A 19,797-nucleotide genomic window follows, 5' to 3' on the forward strand; every position below is an offset into this window, starting at 1 on the left:
CCTTTTGTATGGGAAGGTTGCACTTCTTCATTCTAATGTTTTGCCCCACTCCCAGCCATTTTTTAAAGTGCATTTGAATCTCTTTTTTAAGTGCCAGACTCTGTAGCAGCTAGAAAGCCCCAGCCCTGCATGCTCAAGGGAAAAAGCAGGAACATTAAAAAATAAATCATGAATGGTCCCCACTCTAATCCATCTAATCTGTCTGCTTAGTGTAGTAAAGTATCCATCACCATATTATCTATCCCAGAGGTTTGCATTGCTTCAGCTCATGCAGTACCGAAGTATCCCTCCTTCTCACACAACATAGCTTCAGAATGACCCCTTTTCTCCCCACAGCATACTCACCAACCCGGTTCAGCCCCTCCCCCTGCCCCTTAATAGGGGACTCCTCTTCCCAAGCTCATAGCAGTTACTTAGCCCTGCCTTGGCTGCATCAGCTCTGCAGAGCAGGAATCACTGTGTCCCCATCCTTGTCTGAGAGGAAGGGATAAAGTTTCCTAGCCAGCTGGAGGTGAAAAAGCATCAACTCTGCAGATCTCAGCTCATTTGCAATTGTCTCTGAGGATTTGAATTCCTTGATCCTCCTTCTGCAGCAACACCTAGTTTATAATATAATAAATACACTGCCCTTCAATACTTCCTTCCCTCCCAGCACCTCAAAGCACTTTACAAACATTAATGAATTTAGGGAGACAGTTTCAAAAACACTTACGTGACCTAGGAACACATGCCTAAGGAATTCTTGCTCCTAAAGTCACTGAGGCACTTTTGAATATCCCACCCTTAGTCCCAGAACAACCTAGTGAGGTAGGAAAATACGCCCATTTCACCGTGAGGGAAACTGAGGCACCAAGCAGTGATGTCTGAGGCCACATAGGAATTCTGTGGCAGAACCAGGAATAAAACCCAGGTTTTCTGACTTCTAAGATGGTCCCCTAAACACATCATCCTTCTCCTTTTCTAGTTCTGCACTTACCTTTGTGCATACCCCTGGCTTCATCAAGCACCAGGTCCTCCTTTTACCATCTCCCTATGCTGCGGGGAGAAAAGGGTTACAGCACCAAGACCTCTTCTACGGGCTACCTGCAGGCCATTAAGGTCAATATCTTCCCTCAAACCTAGCTGCTTACAAAAGGAGAGGGGAACTGTTAAATAACAGGGGCAGGTTGTCATAGACACTCCTGAAAAGTGCAGAAGCAGAGGAGGAGCAACAGACAGCACAGGCTTAGGAGGCAACCACCAAACCAATAGCCAAAAGAGAGCTCCCCAGTCATTTAAACTAGGGCTGTCAAGCAATTAAAAAAAATCATGAATAATCGTGTGATTAATTGCACTTTTAAACAATCATAGAATACCATTTATTTAAATATTTTGGGATGTTTTCTACATTTTCAGATATATTTATTTCAGTTACAACACAGAATACAAAGTAAAAAACAAAAGAAATAGTATTTTTCAATTCACCTAATACAAGTACTGTAGTGCAATCTCTTTATCATGAAAGTTGAACTTACAAATGTAGAATTATGTACAAAAAACCCCTGCATTCAAAAATAAAACAATGAAAACTTCAGAGCCTACAAGTCCACTCAGTCCTACTTCTTGTTCAGCCAATCGCTCAGACAAACAAGTTTGTTTACATTTTCAGGAGATAATGCTGCCTGCTTCTTAATTAAAATGTTACCTGAAAGTAAGAACAGACATTAACATGGCACTATTGTAGCCAGTGTTGCAATGTGTTTACATGCCAGATGCGCTAAAGATTTATATGTTCCTTGATGCTTCAACCACCATTCCAGAGGATGTCTCCATGCTGATGACAGGTTCTGCTTGATAACGATCCAAAGCAGTGCAGACCAACACATGTTAATTTTCATCATCTGAGTCAGATACCACCAGCAGAAGGTTTTTTTTTTTTTTGGTTCAGGTTCTCTAGTTTCTGCATCAGTGTTGCTCTTTTAAGACTTCTGAAAGCATGCTTCACACCTCATCCCTGTCAGATTTTGGAAGGCATTTCAGATTCTTAAATCTTGGGTTGAGTGCTGTAGCTATCTTTAGAAATTTCACATTGGTACCTTCTTTGCATTTTGTTAAATTTGCAGTGAAAGTGTTCATAAAACGAACATGTGCTGGGTCATCATCTGAGACTTCTATAACATGAAATATATGGCAGAATACGGGTAAAACAGAGCAGGAGAGATACAATTCTCCCCCAGGGAGTTCAGTCACAAATTTAGTTAACACATTTTTTTTTAACAAGCGTCATCAGCATGGAAGCACGTCCTCTGGATCAATGGCCAAAGCATGAAGAGGCATATGAATCTTTAGCACATCTGGCACGTAAATATCTTGTGATGCCAGCTACAACAGTGCCATGCGAATGCCTGTTCTTTCAGGTGACATTGTAATTAAGAAGTGGGAAGCATTATCTCCTGTAAATGTAAAAAAACTTGTTTCTCTTAGTGATTGGCTGAACAAGATATAGGACTGAATGGACTTGTAGGCTCTAAAGTTTTACATTGTTTTGTTTTTGAGTGCAGTTGTGTAACAAACAGAAAAAAACAACTTATGTATGTAAATTGCACTTTCATGATAGAGAGATTGCACTACAGTACTTGTATGAGGGGACTTGAAAAATACTATTTCTTTTCTTTATTTGTAATCAAAAATATAAAGTGAGCTCTGTACACTTTGTGTTATAATTGAAATTGATATATTTGAAAATGTAGAAAACCATCCAAAAATACTAAATACATTTCAATTGATATGCTATTGTTTAGCAGTGCGATTAATCACGATTAATTTTTTAAATTGCGGTTCATTTTTTGTAGTTAATCATGTGAGTTAACTGTGATTAAGCAACAGCCCTAATTCAAACCAGCTGGACCCATTTAGGAAGGGCAGACCCTATGCTTTTTAGCAAAATGATTTATAATTTTCCTCATTCTGTCCCTCCAGAAATAGTCCCTCTTACTTCCATGTAGTTTAGTGGAGAAAAAAAGATTTCTTCCCCATCTCCCCAAACAAACCTATTCCTAGATTTTAAATATGGCAGGTGTGCAATAGAGGGCTGGGGTGGGAGAGAACAGGTGGCTGCTGCTGAGAAAAGGGGAGAAACTAAGAGCAACACCATCTTCAGCACCTCTCTTCCACTTGTGTGAGGCCTCTCCATGTGGCTTCTCTTCTCTTTTGACAAAGCGCAGTACATGCAGTCACCATGGGGATAGGGTCATCATTTATGAACAAAACTGACATGCAATGAATCTTTCACCTTTCTGTTTATGCTATGGACATAAGAAGGAGGTAGACACTTCAAAAAGTCTCCAAGCAGGAGAGCTGTAATGAAGAAATGTAAAGGTTGACATGAGATTGATTAAAAAAAAAAAAGCCCTAAACATGTATATATTTTTTATAAAATGTAGGTAAAAGACATGATAAGGATATTTAGTTCAAATACAATTTACACTACCAGAGCACATTAAGGCCATGCTCCTGCACAGCATTTGCATCTGAGCAGTACCAGTCAGTTAAATGGGACTGCTCACATCCATTAGCACCTAGCCATGGTGACTGGAATTCTATAAACAGGACCCAGGTATACCACACTTTATTTCGCGGTCACAGACTAACACTGAATTCACACCTTGCCAGAAAACTGTGCTTCTGAGTCTAGATTCAGAAGGGGGACTTAGGCATCTAAGCATAGGTGCTGGAACTAGCGGTGCTGGGGCTGCTGCCGTACCCCCTGGCTTGAAGTAGTTTCCATTATATGTAGGCTTTACAATTAATGGTTCAATGGCTCACAGCACCCCACCCCCCCATAAAAATTGTTCCAGTACCCCTGAACCTAAGTGCCTATTAAGTCCAACATTGGCATTTACACAACCAACCCTCAGACCCCAAGGGACTTTAGAAGCCTACAGGGTTAGGTGTCAACTATGTTTTTACCTTAAAATCCCAGAAGTGCCTAAATTTCAGTGGCTGGGCACAAACACTGTCACCTAAGTCCTGATGATGTCCAGCAGCTCACTACCTAGCTCATGGCTAAATCTTGGTGGGATTCACAAACCAGGTTCTCCCTCCCTCTCTTGCTTTGGGACCCAATCCAGTAGGCATGCTCTGAATAAGCCTACATTTGCTGGAAGAGGTGGCCCCCTTGTACCCAGTGTGGGATATGGGGGTTTGAATCCCCACTCTGTCTGATATGGAGCAAGGACGTGAACCCAGGTCTCTCACATAAGTGCCCTAACCACTGGGCTGTTGAGTATTCCAGAATGGATCTCTCTGTCTCCCCTGTTGAAACTGTTCCATTGTGTATGTACGGCTAGTCATTTCACCAAAGAGAGAGAATAGCTCCACACACACACAATTGACACTTCCCTCAATCTGCCCCTCCTCCCCTCAGTTTATCCTGGAGAAATACCTTTAAAATTAATCTAGCAGAATGGAAATAACCAAATTGCAAATTCTATTGCAAATAGAAATGGTGAAAGCTCTATAAACGTAAATAGTGCTTCATTTTATGTATTTGCACAGGAAGATATATAAAGAACAATGGACACTTAAAATTTGTGCAGATTTACCTTTGCAAAAAATTAACATTAGTATGATATTCCCATGCTATTTCACAGGCAGAATTGTGTTGATTTTAGTAATGGTGATGGCCACTGCACACAGATAGCCAAGTTATAAAAGATCTTGTGCAGTGTTGTTGTAGCCGTGTTGGTCCCAGAATATTAAAGAAACGAGATGGGTGAGGTAATATCTTTTACTGAGCAAACTGCTGTTGGTGAGAGAGAGAACCTTTCAGAGCTGAAGAGTTCAGTATAGTTTGAAAGCTTCTATCACCATTAGAAGTTGGCCCAACAAAAGCTATTAACTCACTCACCTTGTCTCTTTTGTTGGTATCATAACCACAAGAGCAAAGCTTGAAAGATATCTCCAGCCATATTCACAGTTTTCCTGTGAAAAGACCCCATTGAAGTCAATAGGAAAATGGTTTATTTGGAGATATTACTAAGCACTCTAGTCAGCACTGTGGTAAAGTCAATGGACTCCATGCAGGCACAGATTCCTGACTGCATGGAACTATTTAGGATCCAGGTCTTATATAGTCCCAGTCAACATAGGATTTACCCAATGAAAACAATAAAAAAAAGAGTGGTAGGGGGATTTAATCCCAATATAAATGGGAACCATTTTCAAATTCAGAGTTCAATTTATTGTGAATGAATGCATTACATTTTTAAACACTTCCTTAAATCCCTGAAAGGTGTGTACTTATACTCCTGCAGAAGATGAGCCATTATACATATTCAAGATAATTCATTGTAATGTCGGAATATAAGGTTACAGGACACCTTATTCCAACAAAAAAGAGTGAATTCACTAGAGATATTGTAAATGGCAACATTTCAAAACAGAGTTAAATAGGTTTGTATAAAACTGATTACTTAAAACATACTTAAAGAAAAGCTGCATGTTGAGGCAAGTGGTCCCATGTATTAAATCTAAATGTTTCTAAATATGGGACTCAGTCCTATACCACTAATTCATGACCATTCATCATGAGCTAGATTTTCCACCTCTTACCCACACACTGGTGAACACTGTCATGAGTGGTGGAGATTACCCATAGGAATAAGAAGTGCATAATCAAGCTTCATGTAATTAACAGCTTTAGGACTGGGCCCATGATGTATAAGACTTCACTTAATTCCCCCTCAGATTAGGTCTTCCACCCCATCCTACTGTGATGTCAATGATCCCAGTCTTCAACTTTCGTGATCTGCAGACCCATAATTCCCACATGCACATCACAATCACAATACCTATTAAATGAGTCAGAAGAAGCCATGTTTTCCAGTTCCCATAATCAGGTTTATACCACTATACCTTTATTTTTTTCCAAATGAACTATTTGCCCTTAGCCTAGGAATGCCGCATGTTTGTGTTTTCCCCAGGAGCCACACCACTCACCTTTGGTAGTCGTGGAGCTGTATCATGACACTGTGGTCATCATTTCATAGTGACACTACATACTCAAGTAGTCCTTTATCACAATGCCCAAGATACATGTGGGCCTCTGCAGGATGTGCAACAGACTCTTGAATGAAGTGACAGTGGACAATTTCTTTCTTACTTGGATTTACAAAAAAAATCACGAAACCAATAGCAATAGTAGAATTGCACAATACCAAACATTTGGGTATTTCAGAGGCCAGCATTAAACAACTTACCATGAAATTTCTTTTTATTTACGTTAGTTCTCATATGGTTTCTGTTTTCATGAGTGCCTCATTTACCCTCGCACAATATTCCGTGAGGTAGGGAAGCACTATTATTCCTATTCTACAGGTTGACAACCAAGTCACTGAGAGACTAAGTAACTTGTCCAAGCTCATACAAGAAGCCTGTGGTGCAGCAAGAAATTGAAGCCATTTACTAATTCCCAGGCTAATTCCCTAACTACTTGATCCCCCTACCTCCCCTCTGTGCTGCTAACCTGAGAGAAAAGAATGCTAGCACTTCACCCCCTTGGTGTGAGTCTTCACTGCTCATTCATAGATCCCTGTACTGCTCATTATTTACCAATAATATTAAGTGTCTAAATTCACTCAAGAGTCTATATATTTGCAAAAGAGGATTGACTCTTCTGCCCAGTCAAGTGCAATATGTGGGTTCTTATCAGTTTAAGGTAATGTGCCTTAAAGATTCTGGGATGACCACAGAATTCACTGTAAATAAGCAAACAGGTATATACAGCATAAAACATTTTGTCAAGCAGATAATAAAAATGAACATAATGTAAATAATATGCTACAAAGAATATTCCTTTATAAGTAGATGGTATTCTACAGGTTTCAGAGTAGCAGCCATGTTAGTTTGTATTCACAAAAAGAAAAGGAGGACTTGTGGCACCTTAGAGACTACCAAATTTATTTGAGCATAAGCTTTCGTTACACTACAGCTCACTTCATCAGATGCCTTCAGTGGAAAATACAGTGGGGAGATTTATATACATAGAGAACATGAAACAATGGGTGTTACCATACACACTGTAACGAGAGTGATCACTTAAGGTGAGCTATTACCAGCAGGAGAGCAGGGGGCGGAGGGGTCCTTTTGTAGTGATAATCAAGGTGGGCCGTTTCCAGCAGTTGACAAGAACGTCTGAGGAACAGTGGGGGGTGGGGGAGAATAAACATGGGGAAATAGTTTTACTTTGTGTAATGACCCATCCACTCCCAGTCTCTATTCAAGCCTAAGTTAATTGTATCCAGTTTGCAAATTAATTCCAATTCAGCAGTCTCTCGTTGGAGTCTGTTTTTGAAGATTTTGGTGAAGAATTGCAACTTTTAGGTCTGTAATCAAGTGACCAAAGAGATTGAAGTGTTCTCTGACTGGTTTTTAAATGTTATAATGCTTGACGTCTGATTTGTGTCCATTTATTCTTTTACGTAGAGACTGTCCAGTTTGGCCAATGTACATGGCAGAGGGGCATTGCTGGCACATGGCGGCATATATCACATTGGTGGATGTGCAGGTGAACAAGCCTCTGATAGTGTGGCTGATGTTATTAGGCCCTATGATGGTGTCTCCTGAATAGATATGTGGACACTGTTGGCAATGGGCTTTGTTGCAAGGATAGGTTCCTGGGTTAGTGGTTCTGTTGTGTGGTTGCTGGTGAGTATTTGCTTCAGGTTGGGGGGCTGTCTGTAAGCAAGGACTGGCCTGTCTCCCACGGTCTGTGAGAGTGATGGGTCTTCCTTCAGGATAGGCTGTAGATCCCTGATGATGCATTGGAGAGGTTTTAGGTGGGGGCTGAAGGTGACGGCTAGTGGCGTTCTGTTATTTTCTTTGTTGGGCTTATTCTACAGGAAGGCTCCAAAGCACTACATCTTACAATGTTGTTGTGGTGTTTTGGACCCTTAATGGAGAATACTTTTTTATAAAATAGGGGCTGTACCAATAAAATTGAAAGTGTTTTGATTTACACCACACAAAATTCTGTGCCTTTTATCTCAAATAAAGGTTTCCTCTAAATTCCTGTGGATGTAATTATTTACATAATGTATGATCTTTTCGGTGAGAACCAGAAGCATGTCAGGAGCTGTTGCAAGCGTAATTAAAACTCTACTATTCAGAAATATATAACAAACATCACAAGCATACATCACATCACACTATGAAACATATACCTCACAATGTGTGTGATGTACGCATTTCACTAAGTCATGCTATATGTTGAATAACGTATTGCCCACTGACACAGATACATTCACATTGATGTATGAACTGCTGGGCGAAGTAAATACTGTTAATCAGAGAGTTGTGATTTTCAGCCCCAACCCTGCCCCCAGTTTGGCCCCCTTAGCCACTGGTTTGTCCTCAGTCTGGGGATACATTAGCCTGCTGGAAGTATGTGGTAAACCTTAGGTTTTCACTTATGTTTTTTGTTTAATGTACATTGTGAGAAAACACGTTTTTAACTAAGATGTTCCACTCTCTCAATTTGCAACAGCTAAATAATGAGAAAATCAAATCTCCCTAAGCCTTCTCTCTAGAATAGTTATTGGGGGGTCTTCTATTTGGAGCCCCTCTTCTCTGCTTTGCAATTGTGCTGTTTTAGAAATAGACTTCCTTTTGTGCATTCCATTTCCCAGAGAAGGCAGGGATTATTAGCTCCAAAACTAAGCCAAGAGTGTGTGTCAGACTTTTTTGCCCATTTTAACATCCCATATTGATTTTTTATTTTTATGGTTTTTTATGTTTTTTTATTTTTATCTATTGTTTTGATATTTTTATGCTACAGCACACCCCATCTTTTGGTACAGATATTTAGCAATAACATTATATTATATATATAAAGTTTAATTAGATCAAGTTGACAGTTGTGAATGGGTATTCCATAACAGCATATGAAGCAGACAAACTAATGTTAACTCACTTCTATCTCAATCCAGTAGGTCAAACTCATCTGCTTCATCAATTTACATGGAGATTGCCACAGGACCATGGTAAATTTAGCTATGGAAATTATGTTATTTTATATTATGTGTACTGTACCTTGAAATAGCTAAAGACTATTTATAGACAAGCAGCCATCTCATGTTCTGGCAGAGGAGACACACAAACATATCATGCTCTCTAATGGGGACTTTACTTTTGTTCCTTCTTTGTGGTCTTTGATTAATATAAAAGTCACTTATGCTGAAAGTATATCTTTGTATATGGAAAAACATATAAAGATTAACACTGACTATCTTGCAGCTCATGCTGTTTTATGCAAGGCTGATAACTTTGTTAGCTATCCGCATCAGTGATCCGTGGACAAGGAGCATTCTTTCCTTCTCTTGCATTATCACCAATAACAAAAATGCTACAGGCCCAATTATACCCTCAGTAACATCCATACAAGCCCAAAAGGTAATGAGGCCTCAGATGGCTAGCTGAGAACACAATGGTTTCTACAGCCATTAAAGACAAAACTTAATTTGTAGGATCATTAGTGCTAGCAATGATGCATGGGAATAACCTACTGGTCTCTCAGAGCAAAAGCTCCATTTGCAGAGGTGACAGATAGCTAATGATATCTGAGCTGGTGTTATTGGGATGACAAACATAGAAACATCAAAATGGGGGGTCATTTTTCAGACTAGAACCACACTTTAAACAGGGTTGAGAAGGTCTTTGCTAAAGTTGGCACTGAGCTGACATTAATACTTATACCAGTTGATTCAATACCTCCCTATTAAGCAGGTTCCAATTGAGGCAACTCCAGTTTCATTCAGTACCTCTGATTACCTGGCTTACTATTTATTTCAATTATTAGTTTATATTTAATTTAAAAAACTGAACAGTACAAGTTAATTTTTTATAAAAGAAAATACTTATGGAATATTCATTCATATCCATTGATAAAAGGCAGGTGGCTTTTGGATACAAGGCAGGTGGTCATACTGATTTTCTTAGGATACAGGAGCTGGTAGAGGATGTATAGGGCTGATCATGGAGCTCTAAGAGGAAATTACCCCTTCACCTAGTCTGAGAGGGTGGGAGATACTGCTTTTGTCACTGCTTTTTTTTTTTTTTTTTTTAAAAAGATGCGAGAGGCTGTAAGGCGCAATCATCAGATGATTGGAGTTCCAGTAGCATCAACAAGCTGAAAAAGAGGTTCTAGACTTTGTTAGCTGGAAAGTGAAATTATTTAGGCGTTGTAAGGAACAGGTTAGGTCCTTGGAGTCTGCATAGGGAGGAAGCAGTTGCTAGGCACAGAGTGAAATGTAGCATTTCTGTTAATTTGGAAATAATGAGAGGAAATATAAAAATACTTTACACCTTTAATAACACATTCAGACCATACTAAACCAAATGAAGTAGTTTAGACATTCACATCAACGTTACCATCTGTGCAGATAGTGCAGTATTTCAGCTATATCAAATACTATGCCTGTAACAAGTGACAAGGGGCAAAAATGGTAGAGAGACTGTCGCAGCAAGGCAAGATCATGATTATATTATCCTGCTGCTGTATACCAAGTAAACTTCCAGTTTAAAGAAACAAACAAACTGACGAGGAAACAGTGAAAGTCAAATTTGATTTGACACTTGTCACACTTACTTTTTTAAACTTTTCATAGATTCTAAGATCTGAAGGAACTATTATGATCATCTTGTCTGACTTCCTGCACAATACATTTCATTCTGTAATTCACCCCATAATTCTACATCAAGCCCATAACTCCTAATTGAGCTGGAGCATCTTTTAGAAAGACATCCAGTCTTGACTCAGAAACTTCAAGTGATGGAGAATCCACCACATTCCTAAATAAGTTGTTCCAATGGATAATTTATACCTTATTTTTAGTCTGAGTTTGTCTAGCTTTAACTTCCAGGCACTGGATCTGGTTATACTTTTGCCTGCTAGACTGGATTGAAGAGCCTTCTACTATCAGAACCTTTTCCCCATAGACCACAATGAAGTCACCACTTAGCCTGCTCTTGAATAAACTAAATAGAATGGCTTCTCACTGTGAGGCAGGTTCTCCAGACCATTCACGTAGAACTCTTTTCTGAACTCTGTCCAATTTGTATTTTTAAAGTGTCGACACCCGAACTGAAAACAGTATTCCAGTAACTGTCTCACTAATAAAAAGAACCTTAGAGACTAACACATTTATTTGGGCATAAGCTTTTGTGGACTAAAACCCACTTCATCAGATGCATGGAGTGGAAAATACAGTAGGAAGATATTACACACACACACACACACACACACACACACACACACACACAGAGCGAGCGCGCGAACATGAAAAGATGAAGGTTGCATACCAACTCAAACAGTGGTGTCAACTGTTTAAAATGCGCGACCCCGATTACCACTACAAAAGTGATTTTTCCTCCTGCTGATAATAGCCCACTGTAATTGATTTGTCTCTTTAGAGTTGGTAAGGCAACCCCTATCTTTTCATGTTCTCTGTATATCTGTCTATCTTCCTACAGTATTTTCTACTCCAGGCATTTGATGAAGTGGGTTTTAGCCCACAAAAGCCCAAATAAATTTGTTAGTCACTAAGGTGCCACAAGTACTCCTCATTGTGTTTGCTGATACAGACTAACACGGCTACCACTCTGAAACATGTCTCACTGTTATACACAGTGGTAATACCACCTCTTCCTTACTTCTACTCTATATTCCTCTGCTTATAAATCCAAGGATCACACTAGCTTTAGCCACCACATCGCATTGACACATTATGTTCAGTTGATTACTTACTGTGGCCCCAAGCATTTTTTCTGAAGTACTGCTTTCCAAAATACAATTCCCCATCCTGTGAGACCTACATTTTTTGTTCATAATGGTATTTATGACCTTACATACCTTTGGCTCCCCTTTAGCTGTGTGAAAAACAGCAAACAAAAACACCGTGTTTTTTTCAAGGTTCAAGTGAACCCAGTTTACCAAACAATCCAGATTGCTCTGTAGAACTGAGCTGTCATTATTTACCGCTTCACAAATTTGTCACCTGAAAATTTTACCAAAAATGATGCTATCACTGATGGAAATATTAAATAGCACCAGATTAAGAATGCATTCCTGGATGCACCCCACTAGAAACACCCCCTTAGATGCCTCCCTATTTACAATTAATAGCTGATAGATATTAAAAAGTAAGTTTTTAATCCACTAATAGATCCATGGATTTTGTATAGTGGTATTTATTAATATCAGAATATACATGAGATAGTCATTTGACTTACAGGAATCTATGTAGAACATGTCAGTATAGTTACTATATTAATAGTTACCTCTATCAATTAAATTTCGAAAGTCATAAAAAATAGTTTGTCAAGACGTATTTGACATAAAACCAGCATCATTGCATCAATTATGCTACCATTCTTTATTATTTTTTTTTCTTTTACTGATTGCATCCCATATCAGCCTTTCCATGGTTTTGCCTTGGATCAAATGTCAAGATAATGTAGGCTTTTTTTAAGTATTGGCACAACATTAGCTTTTTTCCAGTCTCTAGACTTCCCCAATGTTCCAAGATTTGTCAAGAATTAACATTAATTACTCAGACAGTTCTTCAGCCAATTTTTTAAACTCTTGAATGCGGGTTATCTAGTTCTGTAGATTTAAAAATGTGTAGCTTTACACATAAAATATTAAATTCATATCAGTTTCCAAATTATTTTGTCAGCTTTTTTGATATTTTTAGCAATAGTTGAGAATAGAAGTCATTTCTGCACACAACCTAGTACTTCTTGGTCCAGATACACCAAACAGTACAGTAATGCCATGACGCCCATAAATTGCTCTGGCAGTCACATGACTATTGTATTTTCCTTCCATGCATTACATGAACTTGGGAGTTTGAGAAGTTGTATCATCACAGATACAGTTCTAGTTAATATCGTTTATGAAATGTATTTAAATAAAAAATGAAAATATGCATATTTTCTCTTACTTGTATTAGTTTATCTTTTTGCACTCATCCTACAACTCAAATGGATTCTAAAGTTTAAAATTTACCCACACTGGTGAACACTCTGAATAGTGACGATTACCCTTAACAAGGAAAGGTGCATAGTCAAGCTCCACGTGATTAAAAGCTTTAGGACTGGGCCCAGGATGTGTAAGACTTCCCTTATTTCCCTCACAGATTAAGTCTGCAACCTCATCCTAGTGTGATGTCAGTGGTCCCAGTCATCAACCTTCATGATTTAATTTTATAATAAATCCTATCTAATTTAAAAATATTTCAGTTTGTCACCTCTCACTCATCATGTTTCATGATCAAGAAACTTTATCACTATTCTTATTTCCTTTACTATCTGTTGCCCTAGACTGTACTCCCTTCAATTTAGCTATGTATTTCTTCAGCTGTACTGCATTAATTAACTCAGCGTCATTTAAACTATACATAGCTCAGATATTATTTTACACTTCATATTTCACCTCTTGACTTGATGCCTGATCTATCAAAATTATCCTGCAATACAGCTACCTCCTGTGTTTCTTATACACATTATAGCTTTAACTAAATCAATTTATTTACTGTGGGGCTTCATTCCTTGCCAGATTCCACAGACCACACACTTCCGACTCAAATTCTTTTTACCTGCTAGCCATTTAGTCACTCACTTTAATAAGCTACGTGACTCACCTTTAGAAAGTTTATACAATAATCCATAATTTCAGACAGACACAGATAAAGAATTTCCACTTTTAGGGAGGAGTTGCTATCAGTGGTTCCTGAACGGTGGCATATGGATCACTGGTGGTCTTCAAAGTGCTTTATTGTGATCAATGGAGAGATGGCCACTTGATCACTGCTAGAAGCAGCTGAAAACAGGACCACCGAGAAGTCTCCTGTAACCTTGAGGCAAAATCTTGGTATGTGTGAAACGCTTTACTGAAAGGAGATTAAAAGACTAGCACTCCCTGTCAATGCCAGAAAAAGAATGAATTCATAGGAGAGGAACCAAAGTGAATAAGGAAATCTCCCTAGACCCTCCCTCCCCCCCCAGTTAAGAGACTGAAAGAACAAAACATTTTTTAGCTAACAAGTGTGGGAGGAAAAGAACAACTGTCTTTAAGTCTATAAAAAGTGAAAATGCAAGGACAAACAGGAATGATTTAGTGTGGTTGAATGGACCTGCCAAGTCCCGAGGAAAAGCACATTTTATACATCTAAATAAATAAAGAGGTAGGTGCTACATCTTGGCAAGGGGGTAGACTAGATGATCCTCATAGTCCCTTTTAACCCTACAATTCTAAGTTTGAAATAGGACAAAACTGAGCAAATTAATACATATGTTGAATGCAAGGAAACAGACACCTAACAATGAGGTCTATTACCACTGTAAAATAGCCCCCAAGGGAGCAAGAGAAGCCCTTGCTTCATTTAAAACTCAAACGGATAAAACTGATAATGCAGCAAGATGAACAATCCTGCAGTGGAAGGTGGATAGATAAGATGACTTACATCTCTTCCACCTCTCATTTCTATTCTTTCCTTTTCTGCTTCTCGCATCATTCCAAATGGCTATATGCACCACACCAGTAGTTTGATTAACTAAGACAACTAAGATTTACAGCCTCCATCTAAAACTAATTAAAGAGAGCCAGGGTTGTGGTTTCTCTCTTAGCCAAACAGATTGCCACGTAGGAGCCACAAGCTTGAGAGCAACCTCAACGCACATGTGTTTAGCAGGCAAAATGGGAATTCCATATCACTTTCAAAATCTATTGAAAAATATGCAAGTCTTTTTATCTTCAAGTACCCTCTAGTGGCTGTTCAAGGTTACAATTGCTTCAGAGCAACCCAATAGTTGGCTCTGAAAGAATAACAGGTATTTATTTTTCTGGTTGTGAATTTTAATCAAAGGAGTACTCGTTTAACTGTTCTAGAATGTTTTTGTATTTATTGGAAGACATCATTCCATAAATAAGGAGTTATAACCTTGGGTATTATACCAGTTTTCTAAAAATGTAGTAATTATCACTAAAATAATTCATTTGGAAACAGATTTAGAACACACCTATTCATAAACCTTCAGAATTCTGATCATCTAAACACAGACACACACTTAATTAATCAACACATTTGCATAAATTAGAGTTGGTTGCAACTTGATTAGCTGAAATCAAAGAATTTTGATTTAGCTTTCAATATGAAAAAAATACTGAGTTTATTAAAACATCCTAAAGAGAACAAAAATTATGCATGCAGAGGATGTAGCCACACTTTTGGGTAGCATATATTAGCAAGCAGCCAAATTTACAATCACATATTAATAGATCAGCAGGCTGCAGATAATTCTTTAGTATTCCTTCATGTTAATAACAGGGGAAGTTATTTGGTAGAGGAACTTGATTAAGCCTTTGCCCATCCCTAAACAGAGCTGTTTGGCAAACCTCCTTTCCCATACAGGGCAGATGTCAGTGCATGGGTGGGATGGAGACTCAGTATCCTTCTTCCCATTATTGTGGTAGTAAGTCCTCTTCAGGAGAGCCACTTCCTGTGATTACTTTGTGACAGTTGTAAAAATGTCCCGAAGTGGTGTTGCATTTCTTTTGATGGAACAGTGACAATACAGCAGATGAAGCAGGGGACCAGGAGCACAAGTGGAAGCAGGCTTACAGTAGGCTTTAGCCATCCAACATCTATTTCCACGGAACTGAAAGAGTCAATAGCTGGGTCACTCTCTTTCTGCTGTTACTAGTGGGTGAGAGCTGCCAGGGACATTTTCCCAAGCATATTATAGCTTTCGTGAAAATATGAAACAATTAAGAAAAAGCTGAGAAGCATGTGTCTTGCTATTGCTAAAGGAAAAAATTAGACATTTTATTAAAAAAAATAGTTCAAGAAATGCAGTTGTATCAGATACTCACATAGCTTAAGGTGTGAGAGACTATATGCTATGACAATACATCTTCTACCTTGTGTGCAACTGTTTATATAGGTTACTTATGAGACAAAACACTATAAAATACTTGCCTGAAGTGAGGCATAAGAGAGACACTACGCATTCAAAGTAAAGACTTCACAACATGTAAGAGTAAACTGCACATAATAGAGATGAACATTATGTCAGACGTAAACTAAATCCCTGTGCACATGTGCAATAAATATCCCTCCTAATAAAGGGAAGCTAAATCCTCAATACAGCATTCAGAGCAATGGAGAGTTATGCAGTTCACAAGGCATGAAATAATGTCCTTTCATATGTGGCAACCAAGGAGCTCTGCAGCAGGAAAGATGGCTCTATTCTACAGATGGCACATGCAAAATTATTTCCATACCACAAATGACACAATGAAGAAAGAATTACGTGGCTGAAAAGCCTATGTAGCTCTTCTTTTATGCAAGTCATCTGCATCATTTTGTACATAAATGCACAGAATAAAATATAGGCAGTAATGTACAATTCTCTTCAGCATGTCCATGGGCATGGTTTCTGAAGATTATCAGAGCCCTTTTCCTTTCTGAAGGCCAGCAGTCCTACGCATCAGTGGCTGCTTACCATTCATCCCCACGCTTGAGATTTGCAGTAATGCAGTACAAGTTTGCCATCACTTCCAAAACACTACAGGGGGAAAGAAAAGGGAATGGAGAAAGAGAAAAGCAACAAGGGGTTAGATTACCAATGAAGCAGTCCATTCATGAATTAAACTATTACTATTGGACAAATGCATCATGAAACAGTGTCACCTGTTAATATATTTATGTGATGTTATCCATGATGTGACAAATTTATGATGTCACCACTTTGGGCATGGCAGGCATATAGCAGATTTAAAAAGGCAGACAAGGGTACAGACAAATTCTACTAAACAAATATTAAGAAAGAATAACACTCAAAACTAAAGTCACCTCATAGAGTGTCCCAACTTCCTGGTCTGGAGAAGGAGCAAAGGACTGATTCACATATATGAACTGTGAGGGAAGAAAACAGAAAGTGAAAAAATCTGCCTGGGGAGTTATCTTCCTACCTATGAGGAGCACTTTTTCAAATCTGTGCCCCTGGCAGGGATATGGTGAAGGCTACCTTCTGTTCACCATATTTACCTCTCTTTACACCTTGAAAATTCTGCATCAGAGCCACCATTATTTAGGGAGAGAGGTACTGCATGGAACCTACCAATTCTGTTCTTTAACTGGCCAACAGGGTCTTTGCTGGAACAATGTGAGACACCCCCGCTTCCCCAGAGTCTGAGCATGCTACCCATTTGTACTAGGACCTGCAATCATGCACTTGTCTTGCACACTGCCATCAAGCCAATGGTCTGGTCCTCACTCTTTTGCTTTGAATATCCAACACCAAGACCTCCTGTCTAGTGTAAAATTTTTTGCATCAAACATACCCATGGAAACTTTTATCTAGGGGTGAAAGTAACATAAAAGTGTTACCAGTAATTTCAGGGCCTCGGGTGGAAGGGGTGGGGCTGGGGATCAGCCTCCCCCAGCCAGCCCTTCTGCGCTGCCCAGCCCTCACTGCCCAGGGCTCCGGAAGTGATTTAAAAGACCCAGGGCTCCGTCTGCTGCTGTAGTAGCGGCAGCCAGGAGCCCCAAGCCCTTTTAAATCGCCGGGCCCTGGGGCAGCTGCCCCTTTTGCCGCCCCTTCTAGTGAAAGCCTGCTAAATCAACAGCAGAGCGCTCTCCAGTTGACTTCCTTACTCCACCTCTCTGAGAAGAGTAAGGTAAGTTGACGGAAGAGCATCTCCCATCGACGCAGTGCAGCGAAGACACTGCGGTAAGTCGACCTAAGCTACGTTGACTCCTTTTACATGATTCATGTAGCTGGAGTAGTGTAACTTAGGTCGATTTACCCCGCTAGTGTAGACAAGACCTAAGTGCTGAAAACGTCTAAGTTTATTAAAAGAAAACCAGGAACTGGCCTCCAGGGGAACAGGAGTGTCTGAGACTGATGGTAAGACCGTAGATGTATGTATCTATATTATTATTAATCATTTGTATTACTATAGTGCCTGGGAGCCCTAGGACCTTGGTGCGCTAGGCACTATACAATTGCATAAGGAAAATGCAATAGCTTTTATTTAATATAAGGGTTTTGAGATTTTTTCCTGTATGCACTACAATGATTTGTGTTTTCCTTATGTTTTATTATATATGTATTTCACTTCCTTCACTTATTTAGACAGCTGAATTTGTGCTTAGCCTAGCTAGGCTAACCTCATCCTAAGGCAGTGGTCCCCAACCTTTCAGTGGGAATAGCATATTCCTATTCCCAGGAGACTGTGGCAGGCGCCAGACACCCTGCTGCCGAAATGCCGCCGAGAAACGGCAACGCTTCTCGGCAGCATTTCGGTGGGCTGTTCTCTGGCGGCCACGCTCGGTGACAGCATTTCGGCGGCGTGGTGTCCTGCAGGCACACACAACTGCCTCAGCAGGTGCCACTGCACCCACAGGCACTATGTTGGGGACCCCTGTCCTAGGGTGACCAGACAGCAAGTGTGAAAAATCGGGACGCAGGTGTGGGGGGGCTAATAGGTGCCTATATAAGACAAAGCCCCAAATATCAGGACTATCCCTATAAAATCGGGACATCTGGTCACCCTACCTCACCCCAATGTAGACCCATCTAGGTCAATGGAAAAATGCTTCTGGTGAGGTAGCTAACTTTGTTTTTGGAGCTGGTGTTCCTGCACTGATGGAAAAACCCCTTCCCTAGTGCAGGCTGCAGCTGCATTCTGGGGTGATGCTAACATAGCTTTGCAACCGTAGGGGCTCCAAGGTCAGGAAGTACTACCAGCCCCTTCTGTTCTCAGGTTCCCGGTGGAGAGTTCCCTTGTCACCATACAAAGCAACTTACACAATTAAGAAGCAGGCAACATGATGCCATCACGGACTGCAGCCTTGCCAGCTCCACACGCCCCGCACTTCAACACCCTTTTATTACCTGGCACGTCTACAAGACACCAAGCAGCCCCAGTGCCCACCGCATCTTTCCCCGGCTCAGAGACTAAACAAGGCAAGGCACGTACCAGCTGCTCCGAGGCCACCAGCTTGAGGAACTTCTTGATGAAGTCAATGAGCCCCTGGATGGTGCGGGTCCTCTCCACGGCCCACTTCTTGTTCTTCATGATCGGCGTGTCCCCCACAGCCTTCAGCAGGACGTCAACTAGGGCGAAAGCAGAGACTGAGCGAAGGAAACCAGCCCCCGCGCACCTGCCTGCCGCAGAGGCAGGAGCCCCGCCCCGAGGCACAGGCAGCCCGCCGCACCGACAGCGCAACAGCGACAGGCCCCGCCCCTTCGCGCCGGCCCACCCGCGGCCGGGAGATACCAAGGCGCCCGTACGACGGGGCTGGAGCATTTTCTCCTCGTCTCTCCCCCCCCCGCCCCGATCGTATCCTCTGCCTTTTTCTAATTGGTTAAACTAGCTGAAGTAGGCGGCTCATTCTTTCACCCGATTGGCCAATGCGCCTGGCAATCAGAGCGAGCCCAGGATCTCGCCCCGCCCCCAGAGCAATCATTCCTTTTCCTATTACTTTTCTTCTTGGTGTCCTCGGCGGGTTCCTCGGTCACCGGGGAGCCGGCTGAAGGGGGAGCCGGCTCCGCAACCCCCACCGCAGTTCCCCCATTCGGGGGCTCTTCTCCACACTCGCCTCGGCTACCATCCTGAGGAGAGAGCAGTAGCTGCTTCTCCACTTCCGCCATATTGCTTACAGGCAAGTAAGGGCGGACGTGACGTGACCCATATTAACTCCTGGCAGGGGCCACTGAGATCACGTGACCGAAGGGCACCATTCCCAGCGA

At 40.7% G+C, this 19,797-nt stretch overlaps 2 protein-coding genes across 3 annotated transcripts in view; one reads left to right on the top strand and one right to left on the bottom strand.

Annotated features, from left to right (window-relative positions):
- Nucleotides 1–19,797, top strand: part of AP3S1 (adaptor related protein complex 3 subunit sigma 1) — a 143,240-nt gene that overhangs the window by 80,583 nt on the left and 42,860 nt on the right. The window lies entirely within an intron of this gene.
- On the bottom strand, nt 15,043–19,708 carry ATG12 (autophagy related 12). Of its 2 annotated transcripts, XM_084629058.1 has the most exons (5): nt 19,530–19,708; nt 19,025–19,161; nt 16,893–16,955; nt 16,543–16,605; nt 15,043–15,696 (listed from the first exon to the last, which is right to left on the bottom strand). In XM_084629058.1, the coding sequence occupies exons 1-4, from the start codon at nt 19,696–19,698 to the stop codon at nt 16,546–16,548; spliced, it is 429 nt and encodes a 142-aa protein (XP_084485184.1). In that variant the 5' UTR covers nt 19,699–19,708; the 3' UTR covers nt 15,043–15,696; nt 16,543–16,545. The 2 variants fall into 2 exon arrangements, with proteins under 2 accessions (XP_084485184.1, XP_084485183.1); XM_084629057.1 differs by lacking the exon at nt 15,043–15,696 and having other exon boundaries at nt 15,831–16,605.

The sequence above is a fragment of the Lepidochelys olivacea genome (assembly GCF_965140295.1).
Source record: "Lepidochelys olivacea isolate rLepOli2 genome assembly, chromosome: 5".
In the NCBI taxonomy this organism is placed as follows: Eukaryota; Metazoa; Chordata; order Testudines; family Cheloniidae; genus Lepidochelys; species Lepidochelys olivacea.

Coding starts and splice junctions, on each gene's coding strand:
- ATG12 (XM_084629058.1), bottom strand. CDS start 19,698: ATGGCGGAAGTGGAGAAGCAGCTACTGCTCTCTCCTCAGGATGGTAGC. Junction 19,162..19,529: donor CGAGGACACCAAGAAGAAAA/GTAATAGGAAAA, acceptor CTTTCGCCCTAG/TTGACGTCCTGCTGAAGGCT. Junction 16,606..16,892: donor AAGTTGGGACACTCTATGAG/GTGACTTTAGTT, acceptor TTCCCCCTGTAG/TGTTTTGGAAGTGATGGCAA.